Below are 18,513 nucleotides of genomic sequence, written 5' to 3'. Positions count from 1 at the left end.
CAGAGACTTTTCCTGAGGGTGTCTGAGACAGGCCAAGGGGGAATGGTTTGAAGCTGAGGCAGAGCAGGGTTAGACTGGAGCTGAGGAAGAAGTTCTTCAGTCCCAGGGTGGTGAGACTCTGGCACAGGCTGCCCAGGGAGGCTGTGGCTGCCTCCTGCCTGGGGGTGTTGAAGGCCAGGCTGGATGAGGCCTTGAGCAGCTGAGTCTGGTTGAGAGGTGTCCTTGGGCATTGTGGGGAGGTTAGAGCAGAGGAGCTCTGAGGTCCCTTCCAGCCTGAGCCATTCCAGGGTTCCAGGAAGGAACTGAACTCTGCACAAGCTGCAGCGACATCTGTTCCTCCCTAGTGGTTTCTCCACTCCCCCATTAGAAACAGAAAGCCTAAATGTGTGACTTCATACCCAGCCAGCCTACACTACAGCCCCAGGAGCTGTCTTCTCAGGAGTGCAGGCTCACAGCTTCTGTTTGTTACAGAAAGCCCAAGGGCTGCCAAGGGGCTGGATTGGGAGTATGTCTTCTGGTGGAAGAGAAATGCCTCCAAAAACCTTTCTTGCCAAGACTGGACAGCATGGATTTGCAAAGCAGGCCAGGTGCTGACTTCAGGCAAACAATGGAGAGGTTTGTGCGATGCACTAACAAGTGAGCAAATTCTCAGCAGCAGGCAGGCAGCTCAAAAGTAAGGTAAAAAGAAAAAGCAACAAAACAAAGAAAAAAAAAAAAAAACAACAAAAAAAAACAGCCAGAAGAAAGGGTGCCAAAGAACTATGCAAGAGATGACACAGCTCCAGATCAGCCTCATCCTGGCCCTTCCAGGATCCAAAGATAACAGCTTCTTTATGCCGGGCAAGAAGGAGCTTCCTGCCAATTAGCTGCTACGAATTCCAGCACAGCAGCAGTGCTGCTCTACCCCAGAGCTGAGCACCAAGCCACCCACAAGCTCTCTCAGGCCCTGGTGGCACCCCAAGGCTGCCAGGCCTCTCTTTTCCCCATACCATGTGGGTTTTCTTAGCTCTGATTCCATGAACTGCAAAAGGAGACAAAAGCCAACCAAATGCTGGTTCTTGGCCACAAAATGCTGCTGAGCCACAAAGCCAAAAGCCCTTGTTCTTTTCTCCAAGAAGATAAACACACCAACCCTGAGCCTGGCACTCCTGGCTGTGGTGGGGTTGGGTTGATGGCTGGACTTGAAGATCTCAGAGGCCTTTGCCAACCCAAACAACTCCATGGGCCTGTGACTCACAGAAATGCAGGCAGCAACAGCTCTGTAAGAGCAATACCTGACTGTGGGCATTAGCTCAGCAGCAGCTCTCTCATGTCATGAAGTTCCCAACACCATAACTGGAAGCCACCAGGAAGGGCGAGGTTCCCCAAAGCAGAAGAGCCAAGGAGTCATTCCACCCCTCCCATACCCTCAGAGATACAGACACCTCAGCACTTCAGCTGAGCAGCTAATCCCAGGGAAGTTGATTTCATTCCATCTGCAGCTTCAGAGGAGCTAAAAATCTCACCTAGGGATCTGCCAAGCTCCAGGAGTGGCAGAAGGAGCAGGTGGCCCAGAGCTGGTGGAAGGAGGTTCAGCTGCCTAACCCCCTTTCACCCTTCCTGAGCTCACCACCAAGCAGCCAGCTCAAGGCTGAGAGCTACAATTTAAGGTTTCCTCTCCTCAGAGCTGCCCAGGTGACTCTTTGTGTGCAGAAAGACAAGTCCCTGGTGGAAGCCTGCACCTTCAGCAGCAGTGCTGATGGACTTACCCAGCCCAGATATGTTTATGGCTTTGACAGATTTCTTCATCTTGTAGAGAACAGTCCTGTCAACATCCAGAGCCTGCAATAAAAGAGACAAATCCAGGGTGAAATTCTGGGCTGTGCTCTGCTACACCTGTGGCCTGGAAACCTGCTGGAATCAGAGCACTGTGCTGTTATTTAACTTTATTGCTGTAATTAATCATTTCCTTGCCAGACATTCCCAGCCCCCTTCACACAACCTGCTCTCTTTCTTTGCCCACAAGAATTTGTGCAGATCACAGAATGCCAGCAGGGTGGGGGTGGGAAGGGACCTCTGGAGATCACCCAGCCCAAGCCTCCTGCTCCAGCAGGGCACCCACAGCAGCTTGCCCAGGACCACAATGGCCAGGAGGGGTTGGAAGCTCTCCAGAAGAGACTCCACAACCTCTCTGGGCAGCCTGCTCCAGGGCTCCAGCAGCCTCACACCAAAGAAGTTTCTCCTCATGCTGAGGTAGAACCTCCCGGTTCTCTCCAGCAATTCCCTGTCTCTCTTGAACTGGGGAATCCCCAAACTGGACACAATACTCCAGATGTGGCTTCACCAGGACAGAATAGAGAGGCAGGAGAACTTCCCTTGCCCTGTTGGCCACTCTTCTTAATGCACTCCGGGAGACCATTTGGCTTCTTGGCCACAAGATCCCACTGCTGTCCCATGGAGAACTTATTGTCCCCCAGCACTCCCAGGTCCTTCTCCATGGAGCTGCTTTCCAGCAGCCCAACCTTTCACCTGTGCTGGTGCATGGTGCTGCTCCTCCCCAGGTGCAGGACTCCACACTTATTCTTGTTGAACCTCAGGAGGTTCCCCTTGGCCCAGCTCTCCAGAACTTCCGGAGCAGCACCAATCCCCAGGTCTCTGTTGTCTAAATGGATCTGTGCAGCATGCAGGCTCTGCAAGGGGCATTGGCTCACAGGAGGAAATATACTGATCACACTCCAGGCTGGCCCCAAGGATGAATGTACTCTTTGCTCTTGACAGAGAAGTGGGGGGAAACCTCATTGCTCTGGTTTTGTCATGTTTCACTGGAGGAGTAAAAAGAGCAGGAAGGCAGAAACTGAGTAACTGAATATCCTGAAGCTGATCTTGGCACCTCCTACAGAAACAAAGGGTGTGGGAAAAACAGGGCAGGAGCAGCATAAATGGAGAGTCCCCAGGCTCTAGTGGTGAGATGTTCATTAAACATCTTTAGTGCCAGACCTGCAGCAGAAGACTGGATCTCTCCCTTATGCAAGTGTGCCTCCAGCAGTGCCCTGCTTCACTGTGGCACAGAGGAGGACTCTTTCTCTGTAGAGGAGCAGAAAGGCAGATGGGGTGGGTGAGGCAGCACTGCCTTTCACCTGCCTGCCTCTCAGCAGTGGCCAACAGCAGCTGTTCAGGGCAGCAGGCAAAGCCAAGCACCCACACATCCTTCCCCAGGACAATCCCCTCCCTCCCAGTTACACCAAACCCAACAGCCTGTCCTCAGGAGAAACAAGGAGCCCAAGTTCTCCAGCTCCAGGCAGGAGAAAGGAAAAGCCTAACCCTGGTTCCTTGCAGCACAGTGTGAGAGCCTCCATGACTGCAGGACAGCAGTATGGGAGGTGGGGAAGGAGGCAGGGGAAGAAGTCCTCATCATCTTTGCTCTGTTTTTGCTTGCAAGGAGTTGAAAGCCTCTAACACATTCCTTCCTTCTTACCCACTGCAGCTTCGTTTTGGAAAGGCTAAAATTAACCCTTTCCCTTCCCTGCTTACTTTGCTTAGTCACAGGAGTGCATCTGAGTTCCTCAAGGCTCAAGCTAACCAACCTCTTCTTGGTTTTTAAAGAAATAAAACCAACAACAAATACCCAAAAAAAAATGCTTGCAAGAGCTGCTAAAGCAGTGACAAAACTGTGGGAAATAAATTCTTAAGGCATTTAAAAACTAATCCTGGAGCCAGCAATCTGTGTGTCCTTGCCCATCCTGCACACCTAACTGACACAGACAGAAGGAAATTATTAACGTGTTGACTTGGCAGCCAATTGGTCCAGCCATTATTACCTTTTCAAAAGTAAATCTAATCTCAGTCTTGATTTTAGCAATTTGCATTAAAATCTTGGGCTACTCAGGAGCCAGAAACCCTCCTGTGCTTGCCCCATTCCAGTATTTCACAGTCAGCAATAATTTAATTTAATTTTAATGCCAGATGCTGAACACAACTCTGAATGTCCTCCCCCAAGCCAAAAGGGCAAAGGAAGAAACTTGGTCAGTTGGTAAAAGAAGTGATCAGATCATTCCTGTGGAGACAGCAGAGCAAGAGTCAGCTGCTGGGCCTTACTGGACTGGTCTGGTTAGCAAAGCAACACCACCCAGGGCTGCCCACTGGTGCACAGCAAGCAGAGTGGTTGGGCTGCTGCAGGGTATCTCTGCAGGCCATCTGATCCCTGCTGTAACGAATCCTCCCTAGCTCACAGAGCAGAGAGAACCACAGACACTTGAGCTCAGCTCCTTGCTGTGCCATTAGAAGTGGCTGCACTGCTGGCCTCCATCCACTTTTGTTACAGAAGGTGGTTAAAAACACTTCCCAAATTGTGGTATTCCCCTCCAAAAATCCTCCTTCCATTCCCCTCCTGTTACATCATTTCCTCCAGCTAGGAGCTGCTTTTCTAAGCCCTCTCCAGTTTCCTTCCACATTTGGGAAGGGATTGATTACAAAGGGTGGAACAAATCCTCACAGACAGAATCTGGGGAAGGCATCTCTGTGTGTTCTGGGAGAAGAATAATTTCTAAACCTTTCATTTTGCCCAAGTACTTTATTTGGAGTGTGGCTGTTGATGACCCAGAACTTTCCCTCCTCCAGTAGCTCTGACAGTTAACTTCTATGCATTACTAGTTCTGAGGTGGAGTTGGGCTCTGCTCCCTGGTCTCAGGTGATAGAAGGAGAGGAAATGGCCTGGAATGTGCCAGGGAAGGGCTAGGTTGGAGAGGAGGAAAAAGTTATTTGCTGCAGGAGTGGTCAGGGACTGGCACAGGCTGCCCAGGGAGGTGGGGGAGTCCCCAGGCCTGGAGGTGTTCCAGCAAGGTGTGGCCATGGCACCTGGGGCCATGGTTGGATGGCCATGGTGGGGTTGGGTTGCTGGTTGGCCTGGATGATCTCAGAGGGCTTTCCCAACCCAAAATAATTCTGTGATTCTAAGTATTCCTAGGGAAACACTGAAGCAGCTGTCAAAAGTAGGACAAGCAGAGCAATCCATCAGCTCCCTGCTGTCAGGGTAGGAATTCAGGGAAGACATCTCCCCATCATGCTGCTGCCATGCTCATTACCACAGCTCAGCTTTCTGCAGTGCAGAGCTGTTTCTTCTCCCAGCTAAATGCAGTTTCACTGCAGAGTTAACCTTCCAGTTTCATTCCAGTTGTGATGGGAAAGCCCAGTGTCAAGTGGTGGAAGCCATTTCCTCTTCCAACACTGCAGTTATTCCAGTTCTGGAGTGGCTGCCAGATCCCAGCCTGCCATTTCTCACCTCTCTCCAACTCAGCAAACCACCTCTGAACGTCTCTGCATGGGTCTGCATGGGTATTAATACTTCCCCCCCATCAAAAAGCCCCTGCAGGACATCATCATTAACAGCAGCTAATGCCCACAGAAGATGAGCCAGCTTCTGGCAGTCCAGCATGAGATAACAGCAGCACCTTCCTCTTTGGGTTCAATGGCAGGAGGAAATGGCACTAATTTGATTTTGATTCAGCTTTGTCATGCTGTGCTAGAGGGAAGAGCTGGAGTTACTGCTGCATAAATGCATCACCATTGTATTCCACTTGGGACTCTGTTCTGAAATGGAAGAATGCACCCAAACTGTCAGACACTGGCAGTCATTTCAGGGCTCCCACTGTGGGAAAGCTCAAGGCACTATCACATCCTTGAAAACAACCAACCTCAATCCTGCAGGCACTTCAACAGCTTCAGGTGTAACTAAAATTAGCAGCTCAGGCACTCCTGTCACTAAGGACAGCTTCCAATAGCTGTAGTACAAACAACAGAGAAAGCAGCCAATGACATCCTATTCGATGCAACAATAAAAGCTCTCCCCCAGGGCAACCTTTGCCAAAATAATTATGGAGTGCACCTACACAGAAGGTATCCATTAAATGGAGTAAACTGCACTTCCCTACACCACTGAGCATCTGGGGGGCAAATTCATACCTGGTTGCTACCTAAACCAAAACACTGAGTAACTTCTGCAGAAGAGAAGGCTCCAGGGAGACCTCAGAGCAGCCTTCCAGTACCTGAAGGGGCTGCAGAAGAGCTTGGGAAGGACTTCTGACAAGGGCTGGGAGTGCCAGGATGAAGGACAATGGCTTTGAGCTGGGAGAAGGGAGATTGAGGATGGAAATGAGGAAGAAATTTTTGCCAGTGAGGGTGGGGAGACACTGGAACAGATTGCCCAGGGAGGCTGTGGATGTCCCCTCCCTGGAGTTGTTGAAGGCCAGGTTGGATGAGGCCTTGAGCAACCTGTGCTGGTGGGAGGTGTCCCTGCCCATGGCAGGGGGTGGAACTGGATGGTCCCTTCCAACCCAAACCATTCCGTGATTCTACATCTAGAACTGAGACAATGTAGAAGAGAGAAGCAGGGCCAAGCCTGACAGCACTTTTGTGGTGCTCTTAGGAGAAACAGGAGAGTGCTACTCAACCAACTGACAAACTGAAGAGACACACCTGAATCTGCAGGTCATCAAGCACCATGTCTCCTTGCACCATCACCACTTCCTCATGGCCTGCGGAACAGGGAAGGCAGAGGCAAAAGCTCCCCCTCCAATCCTAGCAGAGAGAAGAGTGCCTGAAAACACTTAGATAAAACCCTTGTCATCCACATCCAGAGCAGCTCATCAGCACCAAGGAATGAACCAAGCAGAGGAATGAATGACACCCAACCAAAAGCAGCTTACAGAAGCTTTACTACTCCATTGCCTCTGCAGTGCTACTCTCCTCAGCACAGCCAGCACCCAGTCTACGCCGAGCTCCAAGTGTAGGAGGACTGTGCTGGGGTTTCTGCTGTTGTTGTGCAACACACACCTCCAGTTCTGGAAAACAAACAAATTATTAGAAGCATGTGCTTTGCAGGAAGCTGGGCTGGCAGCTGCCAACAGAGCAGGGGCTCTGTGTTTGCATGTGCTGAGGAAATTTCCACTCCCGTTGCTACAGCCCCAGCCATAATCCTGTTTGATTGAAGGGGCTTAAAATGCTCGCTACAAGTGTTTGTTCCCAAGTTGCCCTCCCTAGGATAGAGTCAACTTCCTTGCAATGGCATATCCTAGGAAAGAAATTGTTCATTAGCAAAGGGCAGGAACCAGAGAAGAGAGGAAATCATCTGCATGAATGTTCCCATCCCTACTCCATGCCCTTCCTCCATGCCTCTGAACTGCGGAACAAAGCTCTCCGTCATTTGCCCTCCGTCATCTGATCACTCCAGCCCTTGGAGCTGCCCCCATGCATGCTTAGCATAAAGCCCAGACAGAATTGCAGATTTCAGATAGGACCACACTGATAATCTGATCTGCAATCAGGGAGAGCTGGGGGGTCCACAAACAGCAGATGGTTCCCTCCACCAAACCACTGCAGGACAATGAGGAGCGGAGCTGCAGCCTCCTCTCTGTTCTCTGCTCCTCCCTGGATGCTACAACTCCTGCCTGCTGCAGACTCTTCCCTGTTCACTTTTACAGCCACCCTTTAGGAGCACATTCCAAACAAACACACTCCACTGCACACACCTCACTCCCACAGGGAAGTTTTTTCCTCAAGGTGAGCTCCCAAAGACCCAAAGCTTTCAGATTCTGTCCAGCACCTACCCTCTTGAAACCCAAGCCTGCTGCCCTAGGTGGAAGGGACTGGATTGGGTCACACTGCCCAGCAAAGCAGCACTGCTCACAACCAGAAAGGCTGTGCAGAGCATTGCCTCAGTTCCCCCTCCAATGAACTCTGCCCTGTAAGGTCAATTCTCTTCCAGAAAGGCTGTGCAGAGCTCTGTCTTGGTTCTCCCTCCAATGAACTCTGCCCTCTAAGGCAAATTCTCTTCTCTTTCCCAATCAACTCAAGATCTATCCAGCAGCTACTAAAGGCTGCACAGTACTCAGCCTGTGTCCCATTTCCTGACAGGCAAGGTGCAGAACTCCTCTTCCACTGCCCTAAGCCACAGGGTAGGATGCAGCTATGCTCTCTCCATTACTTTCTTCCACCACTCTCCTTTCCCTAAATCCCTGCCTGCCTCCTCACTATCCTCATCCTTTTCACACCCACCCTCCCTCATGCTCTGCAGGCTGCTTTCATCCCACTTCCTGCATCAGCACTGCCACACTCCCCCTTCCTCTGCAGTTCCTGTCAACTCTGAGTGCTCTGAACTTCCTCACACTCCTGATGCATTTCCTTATCCCCTCCTTAATGCCACCTCCTGACCCCCCACTGCTCATAAGCCACCACAGTGCTCCTGCCTCTGCATGACTCCTGACTGCCAGTGTGTCTTCATTCAGATTCCTTTAGCTTGCTCCTCACTTTGATCTTCCTATCACTGCACCCAAGCAGTGTGCAGGACAGGGAGGCGATTATGTCCCTCTGCTCTGCTGAGACCCCATCTGCACACTGCATCCAGGAATGGTGCCCCTGGCACAAGAAGGACATGGAACTGTTGGAGAGGGTCCAGAGGTGACCACAGAGATAAGAGGGCTGGAGAACCTCTGCTATGGGCACAGGCTGGGAGAGTTGGGGCTGTTCAGCCTGGAAAAGGTTCCAGGAAGACCTTAAGAGCAGCCTTCCAGGAGCTGAAGGAGAGCTGGGGAGGGACAAGGGCTTGTGGTGGCAGGACGAGGGATAATTGAGGGCTTTGAGCTGGAAGAGGGCAGATTGAGACTGGAGATAAGGAAGAAATTCTTGACAGTGAGGGTGGGCAGACTCTGGAACAGGTTGCCCAGGGAGGCTGTGGATGCCCGCTCCCTGGAGGTGCTCAAGGCCAGGCTGGATGAGGCCTTGAGCACCCTGGGCTGGTGGGAGGTGTCCCTGCCCATGGCAGGGGAGTGGAAATGGATGAGCTTTGAGGTCCCTTCCAACCCAAAGCATTCTAAGATTCAGCTTTGGCAATACCTACACCACCTTTAACACCACCACACTCTGAGTGTGTCTCAGCCTTTCCTCCTCTCCTCCCAGCTCCAGGTGCTTGCAGGGTGGGGGCTGCTTTCCCTTGCTGCCTGCTGTCCTTCCTGCAGCAGCCCCCAGCCTTGGCAGATTTCTGTTTTATCTTCACACAGATCCTTTACTGACAAACTTTCCTCTGACAAGCTGAGCTTTTTCTTCCCATTTGTGACAGGTTCTCCTCATTTGTGACACTGAAGTTGCTTCAAGTCTGTAGTTTCTTCCACAATTTCCCCCTTTCCTGGCATTCTTCATGATCTAGCACACACACACTCTTCTGCTCTGCTGCCCTTCTCAGCTCCCACGTGAACAACTTTTCCCCAAAGATGATTTTTGCTTGGTTTTGCTTTTAGTACACAGAGAATTGAGCCCAAACCACCCAACATACACTTTTCCAGTCTCATCCACATCATCCAGCTGATTCCTGCCTGTAAATGAGTGATTCTCACATCACCTTCTCCTGCTTCTACCTGCTCTCTTCTGCAGAAGTCAGCACCTTGGCTTCTTGTCACAGATGCCTCCCCACAACATGGCTGAAACGTTTCTCCTCCTCCTTACTCCTCCTGCACTCTTCTCCTCCATGCCTGCCATGTTAACAGGCAGCTCACTTTGCCAGACCTTAGCCAACAGCTCCCCTTCAGCTGGAACCTGGCTCTCATCACCCATGCAGATCTCTCCTGTGCTCTAAGCTGTGGTTTTTATCCATGATCTCATCATTTGGGTTACTTCAGCATCCCAGCCATGACAAACAGCGTCTTCCTCAGTCACAACCACTCATAGAATGGTTTGGGTTGGAAAGGACCTTCAAGATCATCCAGTTCCAACCCCATGCCAAGGGCAAGGACCCTTCCCACCAGCCCAGGTTGCTCAAGGCCTGATCCAACCTGGCCTTGAGCACCTCCAGGGAGGGGGGCAGTTAAACACTGCTAAAGCTTTCAGTTTTTCTGTGCAAGCAGTCTCCCTCCACACTGATCTGCAATCAGTGCAAGACAGCTCTCTGACTCTCATCCTTACCTGCAGGCAACACCAACCATCTCTTGCTCACTCCTGACTCCCCCCTTCAACTAGGGTACCTCCAGCTACCACCACCATTAGCTTTGCCAGAGTCACACCTTCATGCTTCCCTACCAACACTTAGTTGGTGCTTACCTTACCAACACAGGTTTCACAGCATCCACATACTCCTCTGAGCTATGCAGATCACTAACATAGAGTGGGAAGGGTGGTGAGGATGGGAGATGCCCACCCAGCTGGGGAAGCTGCAGAAAGATTTCATCCAGAGAGTGTCTCTTGCTGCCTCTCTGGCAGTGCCTGACAAATAGGACATTTTCTTAGAGCCTCTGAGGGCTGAGGGGAAGTGATCTGTGAGAGACAGTCCAGATTGGGGTGAAGCCCATCTGAAGGCCAGCCATGGCTCTGGTACCATGGACAGGGCTGGGCCAAGGCTCTTCAGAGTGGGCAAGGCTGGGAGCCCCAAGGAGGTAAGGTCTGGAAAGGAGGAGTGTGAAGAAATCAGGAGATAAGGGCTTGTAAACATCAGGAGAACACAGGGAAGCTTGCCAGCCAAGGTAACAGAGGGAAGAGCTAACCTAGACGGGGCTGAGCCCAGCTCTCTGGAGCTGCAGGTGCAAAGGTTGTTTACAGGGAAATCCCAGCAGGGTAGGGGTTGGAAGGGACCTCTGGAGATCACCCAGTCCAAGCCCCCTGCTGCAGCAGGGCACCCACAGCAGCTTGCCCAGGATCACAGTGGCCAGGGGGGGTTGGAAGCTCTGCAGAGAAGGAGACTCCACAACCTCTCTGAACAGCCTGCTCCAGGGCTCCAGCACCCTCACACCAAAGTTTCTTTTTATGTTTAAGTAAAAGCTCCTGGGGTCCAGTTTGTGCCCCTTGCCCTGTCAGAGGGCACCACTGACAAGAGCCCAGCCTCCCCTTCACCATCTCCACCCTTTAGCTCTTGCTGCACACTGCTCAGATCCCCTCTGGGGCTGCTCTTCTCCAGGCTCAACAGCCTCAAGGCTCTCAGCCTCTCCTCACAGAGATGCTCCAGGCCCCTCAGCAGCTTTGTGGCCTCCTCTGGGACTCCCTCCAGCTGTTCCCCATCTCTTCATCTGGGGAGCTCAGAACAGGGCACAACACTCCAGGTGTGACCTAATCAGAGCACAGTAGAGGGGGAGGAGAACCTCCCTTGACCTGCTGGCCACACTCTTCTTCATGCACCCCAGGAGACCACTGGCCTTCTTGGCCATGAGAGCACAAGCTGCTGGCTCTGCAGGTGGACTTGAAAGGTGGAAGGTTTGCATTCTGAAACATGCACAAAGCTGCAGCTGAAGACCTACAGCTTAGCTCCTGTATTTCTGCAACCTCCATCCCCTATACTCCTCTCAAGAAGGACATTCCCACACTCCTGCTGAAATCAGCATGCCAGTTGTATCCTAATGACTTTTCCAGAAGCCTCTTTGGATGCTGATGACACAGAACCACAATTCCAGAGAGGAAGCAGAAGTGGAAAATAAAAGGCAGTTTTAAACAACAGGTATTTATGGCATTGTGTTCAGTGAGGAGGTAAAGAAAACATTCATCTGTGCTCCACCACAGTGGGCACAGAGGTGCCCCTGCAGAGGAACATACAACTAATAGTAGGAAATCTCCCACAGCTTCCCAAAGTGTATGAGAACCTCTTCAGACAGCACTCAGGCACAAGCCATGCAGCGCAGGAAGACTGAGCTCCAGCACTGAAGCAAGAAATAGATCATGGGGAAAGCTGGCATTGGAAAAACACCCAGGGGTGAACCTTGCCAGGCCCACAGAACCATGGAATGGTTGGGGTTGGAAAAGGCCTCTGAGAGCATCCAGGCCAACATCAACCCAGCCACACCAGGGCCACCAAACCATGGCCCCAAGTGCCATGGCCACAGGGTTCTGGAACCCCTCCAGGCATGGGGACTCCACCACCTCCCTGGGCAGCCTGTCCCAACCCCTGACCACTCTTGCACCAAAGAACTTTCTCCTCCTCTCCAACCTAACCCTCCCCTGGCACATTCCAGGCCATTTCCTCTCCTTCTAACACCTGATCCTAGGGAGCAGAGCCCAACCCCCACCTGGCTCCAGCCTCCTCTCAGGAGCTGTAGAGAGCAATGAGGTCTCCCCTCAGCCTCCTCTTCTCCACACCAAACCCCCCCAGCTCCCTCAGCTGCTCCCCCTCAGCCCTCTTCTCCAGACCCTTCCCCAGCTCTGTTGCCCTTCCCTGGACCTGCTCCAGCTCCTCAATGTCCTCCTTGCAGTGAGGGCTTCAAACCTGAACCCAGCACTCAAGCTGTGGCCTCCCCAGTGCCTCATGTGGTCCTACCCTACCCAGCTGCTCTCACTTCTCACCTTTGCACAGCCCAAATTACAGCATTTTAAGGTACAAGAGGGAATGAGACTCAACAAGCATCAGGTCCTCATGGTTCTCCAAGCCAGCTGGAAGCTCTGGGACTGCCTTAGGTGGCAAGAGGCTGGTCTCATTTCTGATACAACACCCTGAAGGGGAAGAGAAGGATTTGGTACTGGAACAGCACACTGCATTCCCAGGAGTGGAAATGACAGAAAGGAAACCTTCTTTTCAACTGCAGAAGAGCAGAATCCTTGAGCTGCAGTAATTGTGGAACAGGACCCAAGAACAAAGGCAAGTGGAGACCTGGAATGACACATTATGCCTTTCATGGGAATTCCATGCATTTTAAAGCACTTCCTGCAGTGTTTTTTAAATGGACCCCAAGCAACTCCAACCCACTTCTGTGCAGAGAGCCAAGTCCATCTGTGGCACCACTACCCTGTTTGCTTGGGTTCTATGTTTTACATCTTTACCCCACACCTTCATCCTGTCTGCTTCTTACAACACCTCCATCCCAGCAGCCAGAGCTGCTCTGCTGGGGAGGCTGTTCCAGTAACCTATTAACTGCTCCCAGTGTTTTCATTCTCCTCTCTTTGTAGGGAAACCAGCTCATGTAGCCAAGCTTCAGCAGGCAGGATAAACTTTGCTCTGATTTAGATCACAGAATGGTTTGGGTTGGAAGGGACCTCCAAGGCTCAGCCACTCCAACCTCCTGCACTCAGCAGAGACATCCTCCACTAGATCAGGTTGCTCACAGCCTTGTCCAGCCTCACCTGGAAGATCTGCAGGGATGGGGCCTCAGCTACCTCCCTGGGCAACCTGTTGCAGTGTTCCAGCAGCCTCCTGGTGCAGAACTTGTTCCTCACATCCAGTCTAAACCTGCTCTGCTCTCATTTCAAACCATTACCTCTGGTCCTGTGCCTGCAGCCCTTTGCAAACAGTCCCTCTGTGGCCTTCCTGCAGGCCCCTGTCAGGGAAGCGGTTGAATCACCATCCCTGGAATGGTATACTCAAGGATATGGTGTAGCAGTGGCTCTGGCAGAGTTAGATGATGGTTAGATATGATGACCTTGGAAGTCTTTTCCAACCACAGTGATTCTGTGATTTTTGTGGGCTTCTGTTCCAGCCTTTATTGGCAAGCTGCTTCAAAACAGAGTGGCACACTTGGGTTCCAGTCATTAAATCACTCTGTGAAATAATTTCTAACAATATTTCATGATCACAGCTCTTAGGACCCCTTTGCAAGCTGCACTGGAGTTTGGGAACTACTTTATCCAACTGCCCACACACCAGAGAGAGAAGTGTGTGGCCTTAGGAGCAGCAGCAGAGCAACCAGACTCTGCAGCACTCCTAACCTAAGGATGGTCACCACACACTGCTGGCTCCTGGGACCTTGAACAGCAAGAGTCAGCTCAGACTGCATTTGTCAGCCCAGCTCAGTGATTCCCTTCCCCCACCATGTGACTCTGCCCTGCACTATCAATTAAAACTTGTTTAATCTTAGTCACCATCACACAGGCAAAGATTAAACAGTAACTTGTAAGGGCCTCTGACACTCACTGCTCACTTGCCATTTCCTTCTGGCAGCTCCTAAGGGTTCCCAACAGTTTGCCAAGCAACAGCCTCCTCTGAGAACAGTGCAGAAATTGGATGGTTCCTCTCCCTCTTCACTCACCTTGTGTTTCACCAGCAGGCCTTTCCTAAGCCCTCTTCCACTTCCCACACCAAAGCATCAGATTCCCTTTCTCCAAGTGTCTCAACTTCCCTAATCACAGTGCAGCACTCCTGATGATCTCCCAGGCCACCATTCAGGATCTGTAGTTGGTGTACATCATTGTATAGAATCATTGTTTTAGTTGGAAAATACCCTTAAGGCCATCAAGTCCAACCATCAACCCAACAGCACCATGGCCATGGAACCACCATATCACAAACCCCAAAGAAACTCAAAGTATCTTCAACTGATGCTAAAACTGAATCCTATTGAGCGAGTGCCAGGTCAGGTAACCCAAGGTCAGCAAACACTGACTCAAGGCAAGATCACTGCCCACAGAGGCGCCCTGATAAGTGACACCCTCATGGCTGGCCAATATCTTATCCGTTTCCTCCCTTAACAAGCCTCTTCCACTCCATCACTGAAGGCAGGACCCCATTAACTAAACTTTTAAGGCACAGTTAGATACCTGCTAATTAACTAAGGCAGACTCAGGGAAGTGGTAGCCAGCAGAGCTAAGAGCAAGCTCCCAAGGAGCTCTGCAAACAGCCCCCTGTGCTTGCAGAGAGCTGGACTCAGGCTAAGAAGGCACTGCAGCCCCCATCTCCTCTGCTTCTGCACTGCCTCCCCCTGGGCTTCTGCTTCCCAGAGAGTGCAAAGCTTGGCACACACAGGTTCCTTCATGCAGGCAGCTGCACTGAGTCCAGACCCAGAAGTGCTGGGAAAAGCCAACTTCATTTGCAGCTAATTTGTTGGTTTAATGCAGGTATACAACATGCTGAAGATGCAAACAGAAGTGTCTGCAGCCAACAAACCAGCTCTGAGGAGCCACTTGCTGAAATCACTGCACACACAAAGGCAGCACTCAGCATGGTTCCCACTCACCTATTAACTGCTTTGAGTAACACATTCCTCAAACCACACACTGGCAGGCTCCAGAACCACACTGCCTGCTCCAACACAAGCAGCACACACTGGAAGCTGAGGATTCCCAGGACTGATCACCACGAAGGCGATCAGAGGGCTGGAGAACCTCCCCTGTGGGAACAGGCTGAGAGACCTGGGGCAATTCAGCCTGGAGAAGAGAAGGCTCCAGAGAGACCTTAGAGCAGCCTTCCAGTACCTGAAGAGGCTGCAGGAGAGCTGGGGAAGAACTTCTGACAATGGCTTGGAGTGCCAGGATGAGAGGGAATATCCTGAAGCTTGAAGAGGGGAGATTGAGACTGGAGATGAGGAAGAAATTCTTGCCAGTGAGGGTGAGGAGATACTGGAACAGGTTGCCCAGGGAGGCTGTGGCTGTCCCTTCCCTGGAGGTGTTCAAGGCCAGGCTGGATGAGGCCTTGAGCAGCCTGGGCTGGTGGGAGGTGTCCCTGCCCACAGCAACTAAAATGATTACCACAAATATTCTGAAGAAAACATTTGGTTTTGACACTGTTGATGTTAAGACTATCAGGTTAATAAGGCATAATTAAATCCAGGTATTTGAGTGCAAGCAGGCAGGGAAGAAAATTACCTCAGGAACAAAACAGCAATTCTTTCTGTGCAGATTATTTTGGATTCTGCTCCTTGCTTTAGTGGTTTTGGGAACTGGCAAAACAGGAAAATCTTGAAAAGGGTGTTCAGACACCTAGCCTGGGCTTTGTTCGCTTCAGACAAGTTAATAATCCATTGCTAGTGGCAGCTCTTTTGTAAGAGGGGGCATCAACTACTGACAAGACTGTTGCTGCCGAAGAGGCACATGCTCAGTGCAAACCAAAGCAGCTAAACGCACTCGGGAAGAACTCAAGTAACAGGTAGGTGCAGCAAATTAATCTGCATCTCAAGTAAAGATTCTCCCCCCTCAAGTTACTTCAGAGAAGCTGCTGGAGGAACCGGGACTCGCAGAGGCTTCTCCTTTCATTGTGCACATCTGACCGGGCTGTGGAATGCGCCCTCGCTGTGTTCAGACCTGTCCCAGATTCCCCTCTGATTTTACAACAGGAGAGGAGGAAAGTCTCTTCTCTCCCCAGTGCTCGCACCCACCCTCCGCGGTGGGAAGGGCTCTTGCCGGCAGGTTCAACAGCATCTTTACAGAAGGAAAGCCGAACCGCTCTCTCGGCCAGACAAAAGCGGCCCACGCCAGGCACCCGCAGCCCAGGCTGGCCAGCAGAAGGCAAGGAGGGGGTCAGGCTCCGGTGCAAGCTGAAGCCGCCCGCTCCTCGCCTGCTCACCCCGGAGCACCGGCTCCTGAGGGACTCTCACCTCGAAGCACACACCCGAGGCCGGGAGGCTGCTAAAATGCCTGTGTGCCGGCAGCGGAAAGCAGACGAAATGCCACCTGTGCCCGGAGGCAGGCACAGACACACGGGGAACAGCCACCGCAGCCTCCAGTTCCGCCGGGGCCGCCAGGGCCCGAGCCCCGCACAGCGGCCGGCGGGGCTGAGGTGCTTCAGGTGTTGGTGCGAAGGAGCAGAGAGGCGAGGCTGGAGAGTTCATGTCCCCCACGACGGTCGGAGAGAAGGCGTGGGAAACCGACCAGCTCAGGGCTCCTCGGGCAGCAGGAGAGGAGAAAAAGGAGGGCTCCGGCTTGCCCGCAGCCCTGGGGGCAGCAGCAGCAGCGCCTCAGCCCTTCCCCCCCGCTCCCTTTCTCTCCCCTCTCCAGCAGGGCGAGCCCCATTTCCTCCCGACGGCAGCCGAGGGCGTTCCTCGGGGCCGGGCGGGGAGAGGCAGCGGTGGGAGGCAGCGCCGGTAGCGCCTCGTTGTGTGCCGCCGCAGCGGGCAGCCAGGCAGGCCGGGAAGGGCTGCGCGGCCGCTCCCCGCCCCTCCGCCCGCGGCTCACCTCCTCGATGGCCGCCACCGTGTTCCTGCACTGGGCCATCCGGGTGGTGAAGTTGGAGGCAGTGGGTGACTTGTAATCCTCATTGGTCTCGGACACGAATTCCGACACGGAGATCTGGTCCGGCATGGCGGGGCGGGGATGAGTGAGGGGAAGGGGAGGGGGGGGAAGCAGGCAGCTCCGGGGGGAGGGGAGGGCCCAGGGGTGACTCCCCCCTCACATCGCTCGGCAACCGGCGGCGTCCTCCTCGCAGCCCCGCCGCCTGCCGCGGTGTTGTTGCTCCGTCGCCACACAAGGAAATTCCCCGCACCCACACGCCGCCGCCTCCTGTACCGCGCGGTCACGCAGCACCGGGGGCCGGGCACACGCCCGGAGCCGAGCAGCGGGGAAGGAGGGAGGGAGGCTACGACGGGAGCAGCCTCCACACCCCGCCCTGCCGCTCGTTTTCTCCCTCACACAACACACAGAGGGCGGAGGCGAGCCCAGGCACCGCCTACCTAAACCCCTTCCCTTCCCTCGCCGCACGCCCAGAGCAGACCTGCCGCCACCCCTCGCCCCCCCGGCGCCTGCCCTCTGAAGATGGCGGCCCCCTGCCTCCTTCCCTCCCTGCCCAGCCCAGCCGCGGGGCGAGGAGCGGGCAGAGGGCGGGCGAGCGGCGCGGCTCGAGCGGCGGGCACCGGCCGGGCGAGGCCGGCGACGAGCAGCGCAAACCCAGCCGTGTCGTTAAGATCGTGTTGAACACCAACAGCAACAACAGCCCAAGGGCAGGGCAAGGTGAGGTGTGACACCTGCCTGATGCGACAGGCACGGCTGCGAGCCACGGGACAGGGCTCGGCGCTGTCCCCTCCGTGGCTGCCCGCAGCACAGGCTCCTCGTAAATGACATAATCTCTGTTTCAACAGCTTCGTCTGCTTTGCCAGTAGATGCTTAGTTGCGAGGCAGCTAAAGGTGAGGAAACGCAGCCGTTCTGCAGAGGTCCACGCAGGGAGATTTTTATTCCTTAATATCAAATTCTTAGAAAGCTTTTTCTACACTCAAAGAGGAAGAAGCTTCACTACGGGAGGAGACACTTTGCACTCTAACACAAATTACATGTCTAGATCTGAAGTAAATGCCTTTTTTTGCTCCCCAAACCTTCAGATTGGTCTTAGAGAGGTTGAATCCTATCTAACTTTTTGGAAAACTTTTTCTGTCCTCCAAGTGGAAGCATTGCAATAAGAGAGGACACTTTGCACTCTAATACAAATTACATGTCCAGATCTGAAATAAATGTCTTTCTCTGTTCCCTAAACCTTCATATTCATCTTAAAGAGTCTGAATCCAGTATTTTCAGTGACAGTATTTAACTTCTTGGAAAGCTTTTTCTGTACTCAAGAGGAAGAACCACTACGAGAGGAGACACTTTGCACTCTTAACATAAATTACATGTCCAGATCAGAGTAAATGCCTTTTCCTGCTCCCTAAACCTTCAAACTGGTCTTAGAGAGTCTAAATCTGGTATTTTCAGTAACAATGTCTAATTTCTTGGAAAGCTATTTTTGTACTCCAGGAGGAACCATTGCAAGGAGAGGAGACACTTGGTGCTCTGATACAGAGCCCTAAGGTTCATTGAGGCAAAAAGGGCAAAGCCCAGCCCCAGCAGTGGCTGGGGACTGATGGGCAGAAGGGAGGTTGCTAAGGTGTCACCGAGCAGGAATG

The 18,513-nt window shown here is 52.7% G+C and overlaps 1 protein-coding gene across 1 annotated transcript in view; it reads right to left on the bottom strand.

Annotated features, from left to right (window-relative positions):
* The window catches only part of ASAP2 (ArfGAP with SH3 domain, ankyrin repeat and PH domain 2), a 69,488-nt gene extending 52,544 nt beyond the window's left edge, over positions 1-16,944 (bottom strand). The window contains exons 1-2 of the mRNA XM_054383391.1: positions 16,819-16,944; positions 1,749-1,821 (exon numbers count right to left, since the gene is read on the bottom strand). Of these exons, the coding sequence (XP_054239366.1) occupies positions 1,749-1,821; positions 16,819-16,944 (199 nt within the window). The remainder of the gene's footprint in view (positions 1-1,748; positions 1,822-16,818) is intronic.
* Between the last annotated feature and the right edge of the window lie 1,569 nt (positions 16,945-18,513).

Source organism: Indicator indicator, chromosome 9 (assembly GCF_027791375.1).
Source record: "Indicator indicator isolate 239-I01 chromosome 9, UM_Iind_1.1, whole genome shotgun sequence".
Classification (NCBI taxonomy): domain Eukaryota; kingdom Metazoa; phylum Chordata; class Aves; order Piciformes; family Indicatoridae; genus Indicator; species Indicator indicator.
The sequence above is the reverse complement of the archived record's forward strand: the minus strand, read 5'-3'. Positions and strand labels throughout refer to the sequence as shown.